Source organism: Octopus bimaculoides, chromosome 14 (genome assembly GCF_046866305.1).
Source record: "Octopus bimaculoides isolate indiv1 chromosome 14, ASM4686630v1, whole genome shotgun sequence".
Lineage (NCBI taxonomy): Eukaryota > Metazoa > Mollusca > Cephalopoda > Octopoda > Octopodidae > Octopus > Octopus bimaculoides.
Window position 1 is genome coordinate 7025629 of NC_142941.1, and position 15208 is coordinate 7040836.

At 38.7% G+C, this 15208-nt stretch overlaps 1 protein-coding gene across 3 annotated transcripts in view; it reads left to right on the plus strand.

Moving 5' to 3' along the window:
* Positions 1 to 9746, plus strand: part of LOC149132611 (uncharacterized) — a 15665-nt gene extending 5919 nt beyond the window's left edge. For 2 of the 3 annotated variants that reach the window (XM_052972653.2, XM_089362245.1), the window contains one exon: positions 7189 to 9746. In XM_052972653.2, coding sequence (XP_052828613.1) covers positions 7384 to 9684 — 2301 coding nt within the window. In that variant the 5' untranslated portion in view covers positions 7189 to 7383 and the 3' untranslated portion in view covers positions 9685 to 9746. Of the gene's footprint in view, positions 1 to 5531; positions 5731 to 7188 lie in introns of those variants that run through there. The other variant, XM_089362246.1, reaches the window with a different exon arrangement.
* Positions 9747 to 15208: the final 5462 nt, after the last annotated feature.

Here is a 15208-nt window from a genome sequence, read left to right on the forward strand (position 1 = left end):
CGTTGATTTTTATTTCCTGTCAACTGTGGATGGTAGACAACAAGTGGATATAAAACCTTCCTTTTACTGTAAACTCTCACTGATTTCTCTGAAAGAATTTGGCCTACGAGGGCATTGCATTTTGTGGGGGTAGTTACTTTGAATTACTCAATGCAGCAGCAGACTGCTCCCCCCACATCCCTGCTGCATCTGTTGTCTTTAGAAAGCAGGCCTCATAGTAAGGCATATGTGTTTTGAATTTAAATTCTCAACCTCAAGATAGCATGCTTGGCATATAGTTAGGTTGACCCTGTCCTGTTTCTATGCGAGGTTGTGTTTCCCATTGAGCAGATGTGTTTTTGTGAAGGGCTGGAAGTGGTGGACACTGCTAATATGACAGTAATGCTTGTTTGTGTCAGTGGCATGGTGTCAAAACAGGGATAAACACACACACACACACACACATACATTTATATATGCGTGTGTGTTGTGTGTGAGTGTAAGTAGATGTTGTCATTGAATGTGTGGTATCCCTTTTCCAGTTCTCCGTGAAAATATGCCCAGTCATGAAGAAATATTAGCTTGCTGGAAAACAAGCAAGGGTTAGTGTCAGGAAGAGCATCAAACGACACAAAATCTGCTTCTGTGAATTCTGTCTGGTTTATGCTACCACGGAAAAGTGGGTGTTAAAATGATACTAATGAAACGAGTCACAACTGAAACGGTGATCAAAGGGTTCATAAGTTGGGTGTTTCTAAGTCTTTGATGGTTTTTAAGGATCATAATTGCACTCTGGCTTTAGGGGTCCTAATATTACTATTTCGTCTGTCATTATGTTTTGAGTTCAAATTCTGCTGAGGTCAGCTTTGCCTTTCAACCTTTTGGGGTTGATAAATTAAGTACCAGTTGCATACTGGAGTCGATCTAATCGACTGCCTCCCCCCTCTTCCAAAATATCGGGCCTTGTGCCTAGAATAGAAAAGAATATTAATCTCTTGAGGTGGTGAGCTGCCAGAATCGTTAGCACGTCAGGCAGAATGCTTAGCAGCACTGCGTCTGTCTTTGCAGTCTGAGTTCAAATTCTGCCCAAATCGACTTTGCCTTTCATCCTTCCAGGGTCAATAAAATACATTCAAGTTGAGCACTGTAATCGACTTACCCCACCCTCCCCTAAATTGCTAGCTTTGTGCCAAAATTTGAAACCAATATTAATCCCTTGAGGTAGGACACCCTGGCTGTCTTGGGGAATTTAAAGCAGTGTAATAGCAAATTGACCCCAGGACTTATTCTTTGTAAGTCTAGTACTTATTCTATCAGTCTCTTTTGCCAAACTGCTAAGTTACAGGGATGTAAACACACCAACATCGGTTGTCAGACAAACAGACACAAAAATACACACATAACTATATATATATATATATATATATATATGATGGGCTTTCAATTTCTGTCTACCAAATACACTCACAAGGTTTTGGTTGGCCTGAGGCTATAGTAAAAGACACTTGTCCAAGGTGCCATGCAGGGGGCTGAACCCAGAACCATGTGGTTGGGAAGAAAGCTTCTTACCACACAGCCACTCCTCAAGTACTGGGGTTGATTTGCTAAACTAAAAGCCCTTCAAAGCTATACCCCAGCATGGACATAGTCCAATGATTGAAACAAGTAAAAGATTATAGAGGCTGTCATTTTGATTAGGCCTAATCAGAGCTATTGTAACTCCATTATAGGCCCCTCTCTACAAGGTCCCTTACACATTCAACTACAGCATAAATAAATTAGCATTAGGCCCCTAGACCTGTGAAGTACCTAGTGTAGCTATGCTTTAAGACAGTGCTGGGCATAGCAAATTGGCATTTTATCCTTCTGATCCTAACCCTATCTTAAAGATCAATGGTTTATATCCTATCAGTAGAGCTATCTTAAAATGTAATTTTATTTTGAATGGTCCAGTCTACTTGGCTGTAAAGAGATACTCTGGTGAAGTACAGGTCATATCTGTTAGCACAACAATTACCACTTAACTAACTAGTATCTTTTGTTAGCTGGCAATGCTGACTTTAACCTTTTTCATACCAATCTGCTTGAGACCACCTCTAGTTCTCAGACACAAACTTTTTTGTATCTAAGCAACCTAAATTCAAATCTTCCTCCAAAATTTCATGTTAATTTATTTGTAAACAGCTTAATAATGACACAGTTATCTTACTAAATTCCTCATTATTTTCGAAATTAATTAAAAACAAAGGCAGCCTATTTCAACAGAAATATGATAACAAAAGAGTTAAAGCAATCTAAATTTAAACCTTTCATCAAAATTCCATGCTAATTTATGTTCTTAACACCAGCTTAATTATGAAAAAGTTATTTTACTAACGACTTCCTTATTTTCAATATTAATTGAGACAAAGACAGTGTATACTTCGACAGAAATATGGTAAATTCTCTCACACACCTGGAGTTTTGTGAGTGCCCCCAATTTACTGGATTATAGGGCACTAGCTATAAGATGATTCTTCACAGTTTTGCAAAGCCGGTTGTTAGTGTTTGGAAAGAAGTGTGGAAATTCTCAGAATAGATAGCTACATGCATGCACACCCATACAAGACTAAGCACCAAGGGATGTTGTTCAGGGACAGGTCAGCTTCGATCAAGCGGATCCATTGTTTAAGATATTCCAACCAAAACCTTTCCTATTTTGTGCATACTTTTATCTAGAACTACATTATTCTATTTGTCCTTTTTTTTTGTAAGATGTTGGAGTAAAATCTGACTGCTATTTCTAGCAGATTGGGCATCCATGTAAAAGCTCAACACAACTAAACTGTTCAAAAGAGCAAAGGAACCGGTATTAAGGAAGGGTAAGAAAATATTAGATTTATAAGCCCTAAAATTCACTCCATAATTGCCCCTTTTGGGATTCATAGTCTTACTAGTACTGGTGATATAAGAAAAAAAGCTCCTAGTACATGCTGTGGAGTGGTGGTTGTTAGGAAGAACATCCAGCCATAGAAGCCATACCAGAGCAGACACTAGACCACAATGCAATCTTTGGACCCATTGAATCCTGTCATACCATTCAATCTATGTCAGCATGGAACATAGGCTTTGACTCATTAACTGCCATGGCCTGTTGCTGGAACTTTCCCATGATGCCACATGTTTCATGTGGTCACACCACATACTGTTTGATTACAAGGGAATGTAATTATTATTATTATTATTATTATTATTATTATTATTATTATTACAATGTTTCATAGTCAACCCTTTAGTGTTCGCATTATTCTGCCAAAATTAATGCTTTTTTATCCACATTGTTTTGAACTAATCAAGCATTATCTTGTAGCTATGAGATCTTGATCATCATCATCATCATCATCATCATCGTTTAACGTCCGCTTTCCATGCTAGCATGGGTTGGACGATTTGACTGAGGACTGGTGAAACCAGATGGCTACACCAGGCTCCAATCTGATTTGGCAGAGTTTCTACAGCTGGATGCCCTTCCTAACGCCAACCACTCAGAGAGTGTAGTGGGTGCTTTTACGTGTCACCCGCACGAAGGCCAGTCAGGCGGTACTGGCAACGGCCACGCTCAAAATGGTGTATTTTATGTGCCACCCGCACATGAGGTAGCTGTTAATTTTATAAACGATATTGTAGGGCCAACCCTGAGGACTGCATTGTGCTCCAGTGACTGTTTCGGCATAGTTTATATAACCACTAAGCCACATGCCTTTACACGAGAAGTAGGGGGTCGTGTTGTATATTTTATTGATGTTAGCAAAATTTGTGGGATATGTGCTTCCTTGAGGTCAAACTTCATTTCATGCACTGCACTCAGCTGTAAATGAATCCCAGTAATAGACAGGAAGTTAACCCTGCAAGGGACTAGCAGATCTGGCCATTTTGAACATAAAACAGGCAGAATACTTTTGGCCGGATGTGGCCGGTTTAAATGCTAAAGGGTTAAACTTTAATATTTAGAGAGTAAAATATATTCTCAAATTATGAAATTACGAAGATTGCATATGGTGGTTAACATATCAAATGAGGATGAGAGAAAAATAACACGCTCAAGGTTGAAGTTTGTTTTGTCTGTAAACTGAAAGATACCTGCTAATTTCTACAAGATTCTTGCATCTAATCTCTGATTGCTGTTATCTCGCCACCATATGTCTTCAACTCTTTGTTTTTGTTTTTACACATACTTTCAATTTTATATCTATTTTAATTTGAGCACCACTCCTAATTTATTAATCCTAATTTTTTTGCCTTCATTTCTTTTACTTGTTTGTCTCTTTCTTTCTCCTTTTTTACTACATCCAAATTTTTCAGTTTGCTTCTATCCCAGTCTGTTCAATTTTGTCTCAATTTTTCTCTTTATCTTTGTATCTCAATTTCTTAACATATTTTGTCCCAATTTCTCTCCACAATCTTGTTTTGTCCCAATTTGTTCTTCAATCTTAACTTGTCCCAATTTCTCTGTCTTATCTTATTATGTTGTCCCCTTTTCTCAGTCTGTCTTAGTTTGTCCCAATTCCTCTGTCTATGTTATTTTGTCCCAATTTCTCTATCAGCCTATTTTGTCCCATTTCTCTATCAGCCTATTTTGTCCCAATTTATCTATTTCATCCTAATTGCTTTTTTCGTTCTACTTTGTCCTAACTACTGCATCTACCCTATGTCATTCTCATTGTTACTTCTACTATAATTATTTTATCTGTCCTAATTTCCCTGCTAGATTTGTCCCAATTTTCCCTTTCTTATTCTAAATACCTCTTTTAAATTTTTCACAGACAACTGGGATGACTATTTTTAGATTATTTACATTATTTACATTCGACAGATATTTTGTCCTCATCTTGTTTGTTGTTAACACAACGTTTCGGCTGATATACCCTCCAGCCTTCATCAGGTGTCTTGGGGAAATTTCGAACCTGGGTCCTCATTCCTAAGGTATTTTTCAATGTTGTTGTTATTATTATTATTATTATTCAGGTCACTGCCTGGAATCTTGGGGTTAGTAGCCTGCGCTCTTAACCATTGTAATATCTATTTCTAGATTTAAAAGTTTGAAGAAGATGGTTCTCGTCGCTTGTACTGGCTGTTTTATAATTTCCATTCTCGTAGTTCCTTAACTTCCATGTCTGTTATATGTGTATGCATCGCAAAAGAAGCATGGTCGCAGTTCAGTGACTGAAACGAGTGAAGGGTAAAAGATGAATGGTTCCTTGCAGCTATAATAGATGTCGTGCAGTTTGAGCAAGTGCAAGCTCTGGTGCATATTGTTGTTATTTAATTGGGGGTGAACTGCACTGGAAACGGTTATGAGGGGTGTGTCTAGAGTGGAAGTTATGTAATGGGCCGCTCGGATGATGCAGCTGCTGCAACTGCAGTTTGAATGGGGTGGCGGTGGTGACAGCGGCAGTGCTTGTGCGGGTGGTGGTGGTGGTGATGTCAGTGTTGGTGGCGGCGACAGTAGCAGTGGTGGTGGTGGCGGTGGTGGCAGCGATGGGCTGCGGTAGATGTTGTGCAACTGACCACTCGGTCACTTGTAAGGAGCTAGTACTGTGTCTGTTTGGGCATTATAGTTGTCCGGTGAAGGTGAAGATGATGATGATGATGATGATGACAGTGACGATGTTGATGATGGTGATGATGACACCGATGGTGATGATGGTTATGAAAACGATGATGATGATGATGATGCAGATTGTGTTGATGATGGTGATGATGATGTACATTGTAATTATAATTATTATGATGACCATGAGGGTGTTTGCTGGGGGGTGGGGGGTAGTAATAATAATAGTGATGACCATGATGTTAGTGATGATGATATTGCAGCCTCTGGTAATGCTGGTTATGATGATGATGATAATGTACATCATGATTATAATTATTATGATGATTGTGCAGATCATCGTGACGACTGTTGTAATGATAATTGCGGTGATGGTAAATGACAATGATGCTAATGATTGTAATGATGAAGATGGTGGTAATAATGATGGTGGTGGTGGTGGTGGTGGTGATGATGATGATGACAATGATGATGATGATAATGATGATCTCATTAACAAGAAGCAAAAATTCATTCTTGTGTGAGAGGAGTAATTAGTAATCAATCACATTTCTGCAGATTAACTAAACTATTCCTCAATTTCCAGCTTTGCTCCTTCCCCCTCTCCCCATCAACCACCACCACCATCACCACTACATTTCACCTTTTTTTTTTCTACAATTTTTTTTTTTTGTAGCATGTTTTTTGCACCCAGCTAATTAAAGGTGCACCCAGAGTAGTATGCCACACCTTTAACGAGATGAACCCTTCCAATGTGGATTTTTGTTTTTTGTTTTTTTTTGTGACACCACTTCCTTCACTGCTACATCTGCCACCACCTCACCACAAACCACAACTCTACAAGAGATACCATAAACACATCCCTACATGTGCTATTTCATTGCTGCAATCTCACCTCAAGCACCACCACTCAACTACAGCCCCTGCTACCTGACTATAACACCACCACAGCCATCATAACATCATTTTCAGCTTTCTTCACTCAACCCTGGATGGGATGCTAGTCCCTCACAGGGTTAACTTCCTGTCTATTACTGGGATTCATTTACAGCTGAGTGCAGTGCATGAAATGAAGTTTGACCTCAAGGAAGCGCATATCCCACAAATTTTACTAACATCAATAAAATATACAATATGACCCCCTACTTCTTGTGTAAAGGCATGTGGCTTAGTGGTTATATAAACTATGCCAAGACAGTCACTGGAGCACAATGCAGCCCTCGGACTTGTTGGACCCTGTCAGGCCAAACAATCTATGCCAGCATGGAGAATAGATGTTAAATGGTGGTGGTGGCAGCGGCGGTGGCTTGCTCAAGGACACAACGCGTCGCCAGGAATTGAACTCTCAACCTTACGATCGTGAGCCGAATGCCCTAACCACTAAGCCATGCATCTTCACATAACAGACATACATGCACACGGTATAACACATACACACGGTATAACACATACACACCGTATAACACATGCATGTGAACATATACAAACTAATGCATATTTCTATTTTTCAAAATTATTTTACTATTATATAAACATGAATGAATACACAGACACACACACACACACATACGCATGTATGTATATAATGCTATATAAAATTTTTTCCTGTTACTTTTCAGGGAAGTGGGTTTGAAGAACCAGTGAAGTTAACAATTGCAAGGAAATCTTCCTCCAGTTCATATCAGTCCTGACAGAGAAAGCCAGAAGTGTGAGACAGTTATTTGGAGGAGACACATGTGAATATATTAAAAAAAATCTTTCTTTTTTTTTTTTTTTTTTTTTTTTTTTTTTTTTTGAATAAAGAAAGAACAACAATGAGTGTGAAAGAAGAAGTTTTTACTTGCCATATATGTGAAGAGGTCTTTCCAGAAGATTCTCTCTTACAGGATCATGTTATCATCCATCAAGATAATGTTTCTTATCGCTGTGACATCTGCCAGAAAGATTTCTGCAAATATTCCGATGCTTGTGTCCATCTGAAACCCATTGCTAATCCCAGGCTGTTTCACTGCGATGTGTGCTCGAAAGAATTTGTCACAAACAAGAACTTGAAAAGACACTTGAGGACACACACCGGAGAGAAACCCTACAACTGCGAACTGTGTGGCAAACACTTTGCTCAGGCGTCATCATTGAAACGACACATGAAAGCACACAGTGGCGAGAAACCATATTCTTGTGAAGTGTGTGGAAAGAAGTTTCTTGCTGGAAATGATTTAAAGAGACATAATCGAACGCATACTGGTGAAAAGCCATTTGCGTGTGATATCTGTGGCAAACGATTTGTTCAGAATACAGATTTGAAACGGCATAATAAAGTACATGTCCGTGAAAAGAATTTTCCCCGTGAACCGCTAAAGAAAGACACTGCAAGTTTCAAATCTAAAACCACAAAAAAATTACCTACAACGTATCCTATTGAGAAGCAATACTGTTGTCAAATATGTACAAAGGTATTCCCGAAATTTTCAAAATGGGCCAATCACGTTCGTAGCCATCCTGGTGAAAAACCTTATTATTGTGAACTGTGCAAAAAGAAATTTGCACAGGGTTCTTCTTTAAAGCGACACATCAGAGCCCATTCGGGGGAGCGTCCTTTCTCCTGTGAAGTGTGTGCAAAGCGATTTGCTGCCAATAACGACTTGAAAAGACATGCACGTACACACACAGGTGAAAGGCCTTACATTTGCAATGTCTGTGGAAGAGGATTCGGTACGAACAATGATCTGAAAAGACATTTGAAAATTCACACTGGAGAAAAACCTTTCCATTGTAAAGAATGTGGGAAAAGCTTCCTGACAAATTCTAGGCTACAGTATCACTTAAGATGCCACTCTGGGCTGAATCTAACCTGTAAAGTATGTAAAAAAGTTTTTCTAAAAAGTTCGACCCTGAAGAGTCATCTTTTGATACATAACAGAGGAGTTTGTGATAAGGATTCTCCTAAGACAATTCCACTGATAAGGACTAAGAACGGTGAAGAACAGAGGAATTACATTTGTTCTATTTGTAAATTAACCTTCCAAACTCATATTGAATTAGGTCGTCATGTCAGAACACACAGTGAAAATCGAAATTTGAATTGTGAAATACCTGGAGACGGTTTAACTCCACATCATTTTCTGTCAGTGAACAACAGTGTGATTGACAATGTGAGCCGAGTGGCCAACACTTGTGAACCTCTAAGTGAACTTAAGGCTGGAAACAATTTAATCGTTCATGAGAAACGGTTGACGAATAAAGAATCGTATGCCTGTGGCATTTGTCAAAAATCTTTTGTAACTCAGAACAACCTAAACAACCATGTAAGGATTCATACTGGGGAAAGGCCCTTTCCTTGCAAGGTGTGTCGGAAAAGATTTATAACAAACAATAACTTAAAGCGGCACAGTCGAACCCACACAGGTGAGAGACCATTCTCATGTGAAGTTTGTAGCAAAAGCTTCCTGACGAGCAATGATTTGAAAAGACATAATAAAACACACACAGGTGAGAGACCCTTTTGTTGTACGATATGTACAAAGGGATTTGTTCAAAATACTGATTTGAAGAGACATATGAAAGTGCACCTTCGTGAAAAGAAACAAGACACCGAGTTGCCGCTTAAGAAAGACAGTGTCGTCAGTTTTAAGATGCACAAAGGTTTGCTCTCCTCTGACAAAGTGCATCGTTGCCAGATATGTAATAAAACTTTCCTCAGGTATTACAGATTGAGGATTCACCTAAGGACACACACTGGAGAAAAGCCTTACAATTGTAGGACTTGTGGCAAAGGTTTCACGACTAGTTGCAACCTTAAGAGACACACAAAATTTCATGCTGGAGAGAAACTTTTCTCGTGTGAAATTTGTGGCAAGAATTTTGTCATGAACTGTGATTTGAAAAGACATATTCGAATTCACACAGGTGAAAAACCTTACTCTTGTGGTATCTGTCAGAAACATTTCACCACCAGTAATGTCTTGAAAAGACACAACAAAATCCACATGAAGGGTGATTTTTACCCGGGTACCCAATGTCAAGAGAACTTTGTTAATCCCAGTGATTTTAACATCCATTTAGGGATGCACAGTTTGGTTGATCCCATTCTACTTGAAAACAAAAAAACTTTTTGAGGCTAAAAAAAAAACTGTTACTATTGTATGATGACACATGTATAAAAGTTTTAAATAAGTGACTTCCTTTGAGTGTGTTCTTCTTAAAAATAGTGGTTGGTATTTTATCTGTTTGTTCATTTCTTTCTTCTTTTTCATATGAATTTATTACTTATCAGCTCCAATGGTTTCACAGAGACTCAGTAGCTCTCTTCTTGCACACACATACATACACACTCTCACATCCAAGTTTGAGTAAGCACCACAAGCAAGAGAATAAGTTTTCCAAACAAGATACTGTATTCCACCTGATGCTTTCAACCTATTTTCATACAAGGAGATTTAATTTCAACCATATAAGCCACCAAACACTCGTCAGTTTACAATCAATCCTACACTCCACCAACATCACAAATCTGTTCAGTCTCTTTGCTCTCATTTGCTCTGTTGCAGCCACCAAGATATGATACTAGAAATTCAGTTGCCTTACCAAACAGAACAATATTATGATTGCGGTGATAGATACAAACCCATAACACTTTAGTTATTTAGCATTTGTAACTTCCTATGCACAAACTTAAACTTAGGCTCTTGTCATGCTTCACAGTTGCTTTGTTAGAGGTGTAAATGAGACATCCATCTCTAAAAGCATAAGAATGAAATAGTTACGTTTATATATTCATTTTGCAAGATTCTTGATGTGAATTTGTGTGTTGAAACTGATATTGTTGTATTTGGGGATGGTCATGTTGCCAGATTTAACTATATTTAAGTTTTAAAAAAACCTTCCATCATAAGTTTTTATGTAATGACATTTTGTAAAGTGTTAAAATTTCATAGACAGTTATTTTACTGACATGCAGGAGTCATCATCATCATCGTTTAACGTCCACTTTCCATGCTAGCATGGGTTGGATGATTTGACTGAGGACTGGTGAACCAGGTGGCTACACCAGGCTCCAATCTGATTTAGCAGAGTTTCTACAGCTGGATGCCCTTCCTAACGCCAACCACGTTGATATAAAGCTATTGTGTGATTTTAGTGAAATGGAAGGTTCCAATTTTAGATGTGTATGTGGTAAGCGTTTTAGTGGTGGCTGGGTAGTACAACATACAGCCACATATGCAATGCAGGTTCAATTCCTACTTAACTCCATTGATAAAAACTTGCCTGTTGCCCACTTCTACAGAATGGTCGCTAGAAAAGCGGAAAATTTGAAGGCAAAACAAACAAGCGGTTTCTGATTCGTTGTTTCTGTTATCGAATGAGCACATAATCGCAACAAGCATTGACCATCATTTGCCTCTGAGTGAACCCCACTTCAAGGAAGGAAACTGCAGAAGGAAACAGCTACGATTTCACTTGGCCTGACAGATCTTCTCAAGCACAACATGCCGCCCAACATATAATTCATTGAAATATGGTCATGATAGACTTAAGTCTATTCACATCACTTGTTTTGCACATGGTTTCTAGGTGTACTCAATAACTGTTATGATGTGCGTGTACCTGTCAGGTGTAAAATAGTATTACCCAAATAAATAATTTGGATGGTGGTTATCTAAAATAACCTATTGCAGAATATATGTTCACACAGCATGCACTCTGTACTACTTGAATGTAGGTTCAATATTAAACTAACCCACATCACACTAACTCAGTAACCAATATGGTTGACCAACACTATCAACTGTCCCTGACAGTTGACACAGTTCTTATTCATTGAAATTCGTTAGTCCACTTTCTGTCATGAGGGGGTGTGCAGGATTCTCCCACAACAATAACCCAGCAAGAAGTGAACTCTCTGATTTGTCCTCACCTCACCACTGGAAAAAATCAAATCTTCACTTATGTCCCAATGAAAGGTTACAGAAGTTTTTTTCATTTCTTCTTGTGTTAAATCAGGCATAAGTAACAGGTAGGTTACTTAGATGTTCTCCGTGGGTTTTGTACCTTTGGAAAAAAATTTTTTTCTAATTCAATGTCCTTGTGGGATTATTAAATCCATGATAATCTTAGATGGCTTTTAGTATAAAGATTTAATTTTAGCTGACATAAGCATTACCAGGTGAAGAAAATGGAGTAGTGATGGGGAGATGTAAGGATATATATATATTTTTTTGGGAGGATAAGATATAATATACACGAGATCATCATCATCATCGTCGTTTAACGTCCGCTTTCCATGCTAGCATGGGTTGGACGATTTGACTGAGGACTGGTGAAACCAGATGGCTACACCAGGCTCCAATCTGATTTGGCAGAGTTTCTACAGCTGGATGCCCTTCCTAACGCCAACCACTCCGAGAGTGTAGTGGGTGCTTTTACGTGCCACATGTAAAAAAAACTTTGGTGCTGGTGCCATGTAAAAAAAGCATCCTGAAAGGATGAAAAGTAAAGTTGATCCTAGTGGAATTTGAACTCAGAACATGAAGAGAGACGAAATGCTGCTAAGTGTTTTTGCCCAGCATGTGAACACTTCTGCCAGCTTGCTGCTTTAACCATGGAGAAATATTACCTTGCTTGGAAACAGGTGAGGGTTGACAACAGGGAGGGCACCCAGCTGTAGAAAATCTGCTTCAACAAATTCTGTCTGAACTATGAAAACATGGAAAAGTGGACACTAAATGATGATGATAACTGATTTGATTGAGCTAAAGCAATAAAAACTACAATAGGACCCAAGAAAATTTGAGCTAAAATTAGTGATTGCTGTGGCCCAGGTGGGCCATCGGTGGTACTAATTACCAAAGTGTTTAGGGTCTACTGTGAGTTTTATAAGACCAAAGGAAGTTACCTAATTATTTTTACTCAAGACAAGCTAAAACAAACAATTAAAAGTAAATCTTTTGTCAGCCTGGAATCGAACTCGGTATCTTGGGGTTAGTAGCCCGCGCTATTAATCACCACGCCATATGCCCATGGCAGAGTGGTTAAGAGCATATGGCTTAGTGGTTAAGAGCGCAGGCTACTAACCCCAAGATTCCGAGTTCGATTCCAGGCAGCAACCTGAATAATAATAATAACAATAATAATAATAATAATAACAACAACATTGAAAAATACCTTAGGATTGAAAACCCAGGTTCGAAATTTCCCCAAGACACCTGATGAAGGCTGGAGGGTATATCAGCCAAAACGTTGTGTTAACAACAAACAAGATGAGGACAAATATCCTTCAAATGTAAACAATGTAAATAATTCCTCATCTCTTAACTATAGAACTGAAATAAACATTATGTTTGACAGAGTTATTTGAATGCTAAAAGGTTAAGACACTAAGGTGCCACTTGGAACTGCTAGAAGCAGCAGCCAGATATTACCCATCAGCACAAGGCCTCCCATACTGGACAGGTCAAAGGATAGAAGCCAGACTAATATTCCAGAAATAGAAATGAGTTTTGTTTAAGGCTAATTACAGAAGCATCAATGACAACCCGAAACCAACAACACCTGGGAGAGGAAGGCCTACAACCCATTCTTGAGAATGATAGAGAAAAGAGTCAATGGCCTATGCGCTAAAGCGAGTGAAGAGCTTAAATAAGTAAGTACATGTCAACATCTTTTCTTTCTTAGAAAAAATGCTGGGTGGAGATTAGGTAGTGTAGGCCTAGATATAAAAAGACATAAGATGGCCCTTTGATTGTAGGGTTGATCAACCAGGTCATCCTGGGGCTAAAAACAACAGCAGTTTGAATGCAATTCTGAATGTTTTAATGACCCCCAAATAATTTCTAACACAGGTATTCCTGTTTACTGATTTGTTATGTCTTCTCTGAACTAAAGATATTTAAAAGTTAGTGAGTTACTTGGCAGGGTGGGTTACATAACCTGCATAGTCTTCTTGTCGAGTCCACTTCACATTTAAATACTGTATTCGATGGCATAAAAAACACACCAGAATATTAGGTGTACTTCCATGCCAGCAGTGTTGTCTAAAGAGAGAAAAATGAGAGTTGATACAGTCCAGGCATCAGTGTTGTCACAGTTTTGTTTGATTGCCATCAAAACACAGCAGTATCTGTTCCAGCTCTCTCTGTGTTTCTGGTTTGACAATCTAATAAAGCTAATGAATATAATACATTAGTTCATTGCCCTCGACTTGTATCTTATTTATCAACCCCGACCTCAACCAGATTTGAACTCTGAGCATTGAGATTTGCATCTAGTACTACTAAGCTTCTTGGTCTGATGGCCTAATAAATCTGCTTAGTCCATTGCCTTTGATTTGTACTTTATTTTATCAACCCCAAAAGGATAAAAGACAAGGTTGACTTCAACAGGATTTGAACTCTGAGCATAAAGATTTACAACCAATACTACAACACAGTCATCCTGCCAAACCATTCTTTTATATTATGTAGCCATAGTCTTGTTTTCGAGAATATGGTGTAAGTCAAAAAAGTAAGATGCTATGATGATGCTTGCAACACAAATTATCATCATTTATTGTCCACTTTTTCCAGCTTGCATGGGTCAGACAGAGTTTATCAAGGCAGATTTTCTAAGGCCAGTAGCCCTTATCGCCAATGCTCAGCTGTTACCAAGCAATATTTTCTCATAGCTAGACACACAAAACTGCGGCACCAATGTTATCCAAGGAAAAGGCAAAGGAGCCGATACAGCTTGGCACCTGTGATGTCACAGCCCATATCTACAGCTGAGTGAACTGGAGCAATGTGAAATAAAGTATCTTGCTGAAGAATACAACACAGCCCAGTCTGAGAATCAAACTCACTATCTCATGATTGTGATCCCGATGCTCTGACCATCAAGCCATCTGGAGTACTGCCTTGAAGGACTTAAGTGGAACAAATCGACCTCAGCCCTGTACTTAAGTACTCTTTTTTTTAAAGCTTGGTACTTGTTGTCAAAGTATCAGGCTACAGGGACATAAACAAACCATCTCCGGTTGTCAAGTGGCAGAGATGGGGGGTGGGACAAACGCAGACAAAAAAGACACACACATATAGATGTATACATATATGATAGGCTTCTGCACAGTTTCCGTTGATTGAATTTACTCACAAGGCATTGATCAGCCTGGAGCTATAGTAAAAGACACTTGTTGTCCATGGTGCTGTGCTGTGGGACTGAACCCAAAACCACAAGGTTGCAGAGCAAGCTTCTTATTAACACAGCCATGCCTGTACCTAATGACGGGGGGGGGGTATTTTTTTTGTTTTTTTAACAGACACTTTTTTTTGTTTGGTTTGTTGAAATAAAGAAAAGGCTGTATGCTTTCGTAATTCTTTATCAAAAGACAAGAAAAACGGCTGAGCGTTTAATTAATTCTTCCTAAAATAAAGAAGAGGTTGTATGTATGGTTAATTGAATCTTGAGATGAAGAGGCTGCATGGTTAATTAACTCTTCTTGAAATAAAGGAGAAGCTATATGGTTAATTAATTTGCTTCCCCCAGTGTATTACTGTTATGTTATCTTTTATTAAGAATTAAACTCATAGAGAATAATGGTAGTAATCTTGAAAAGCCCCCCCCCCCCCCTCCCCCCCTGCCCCGCCGCAAACACAAGAGGTGCAATGA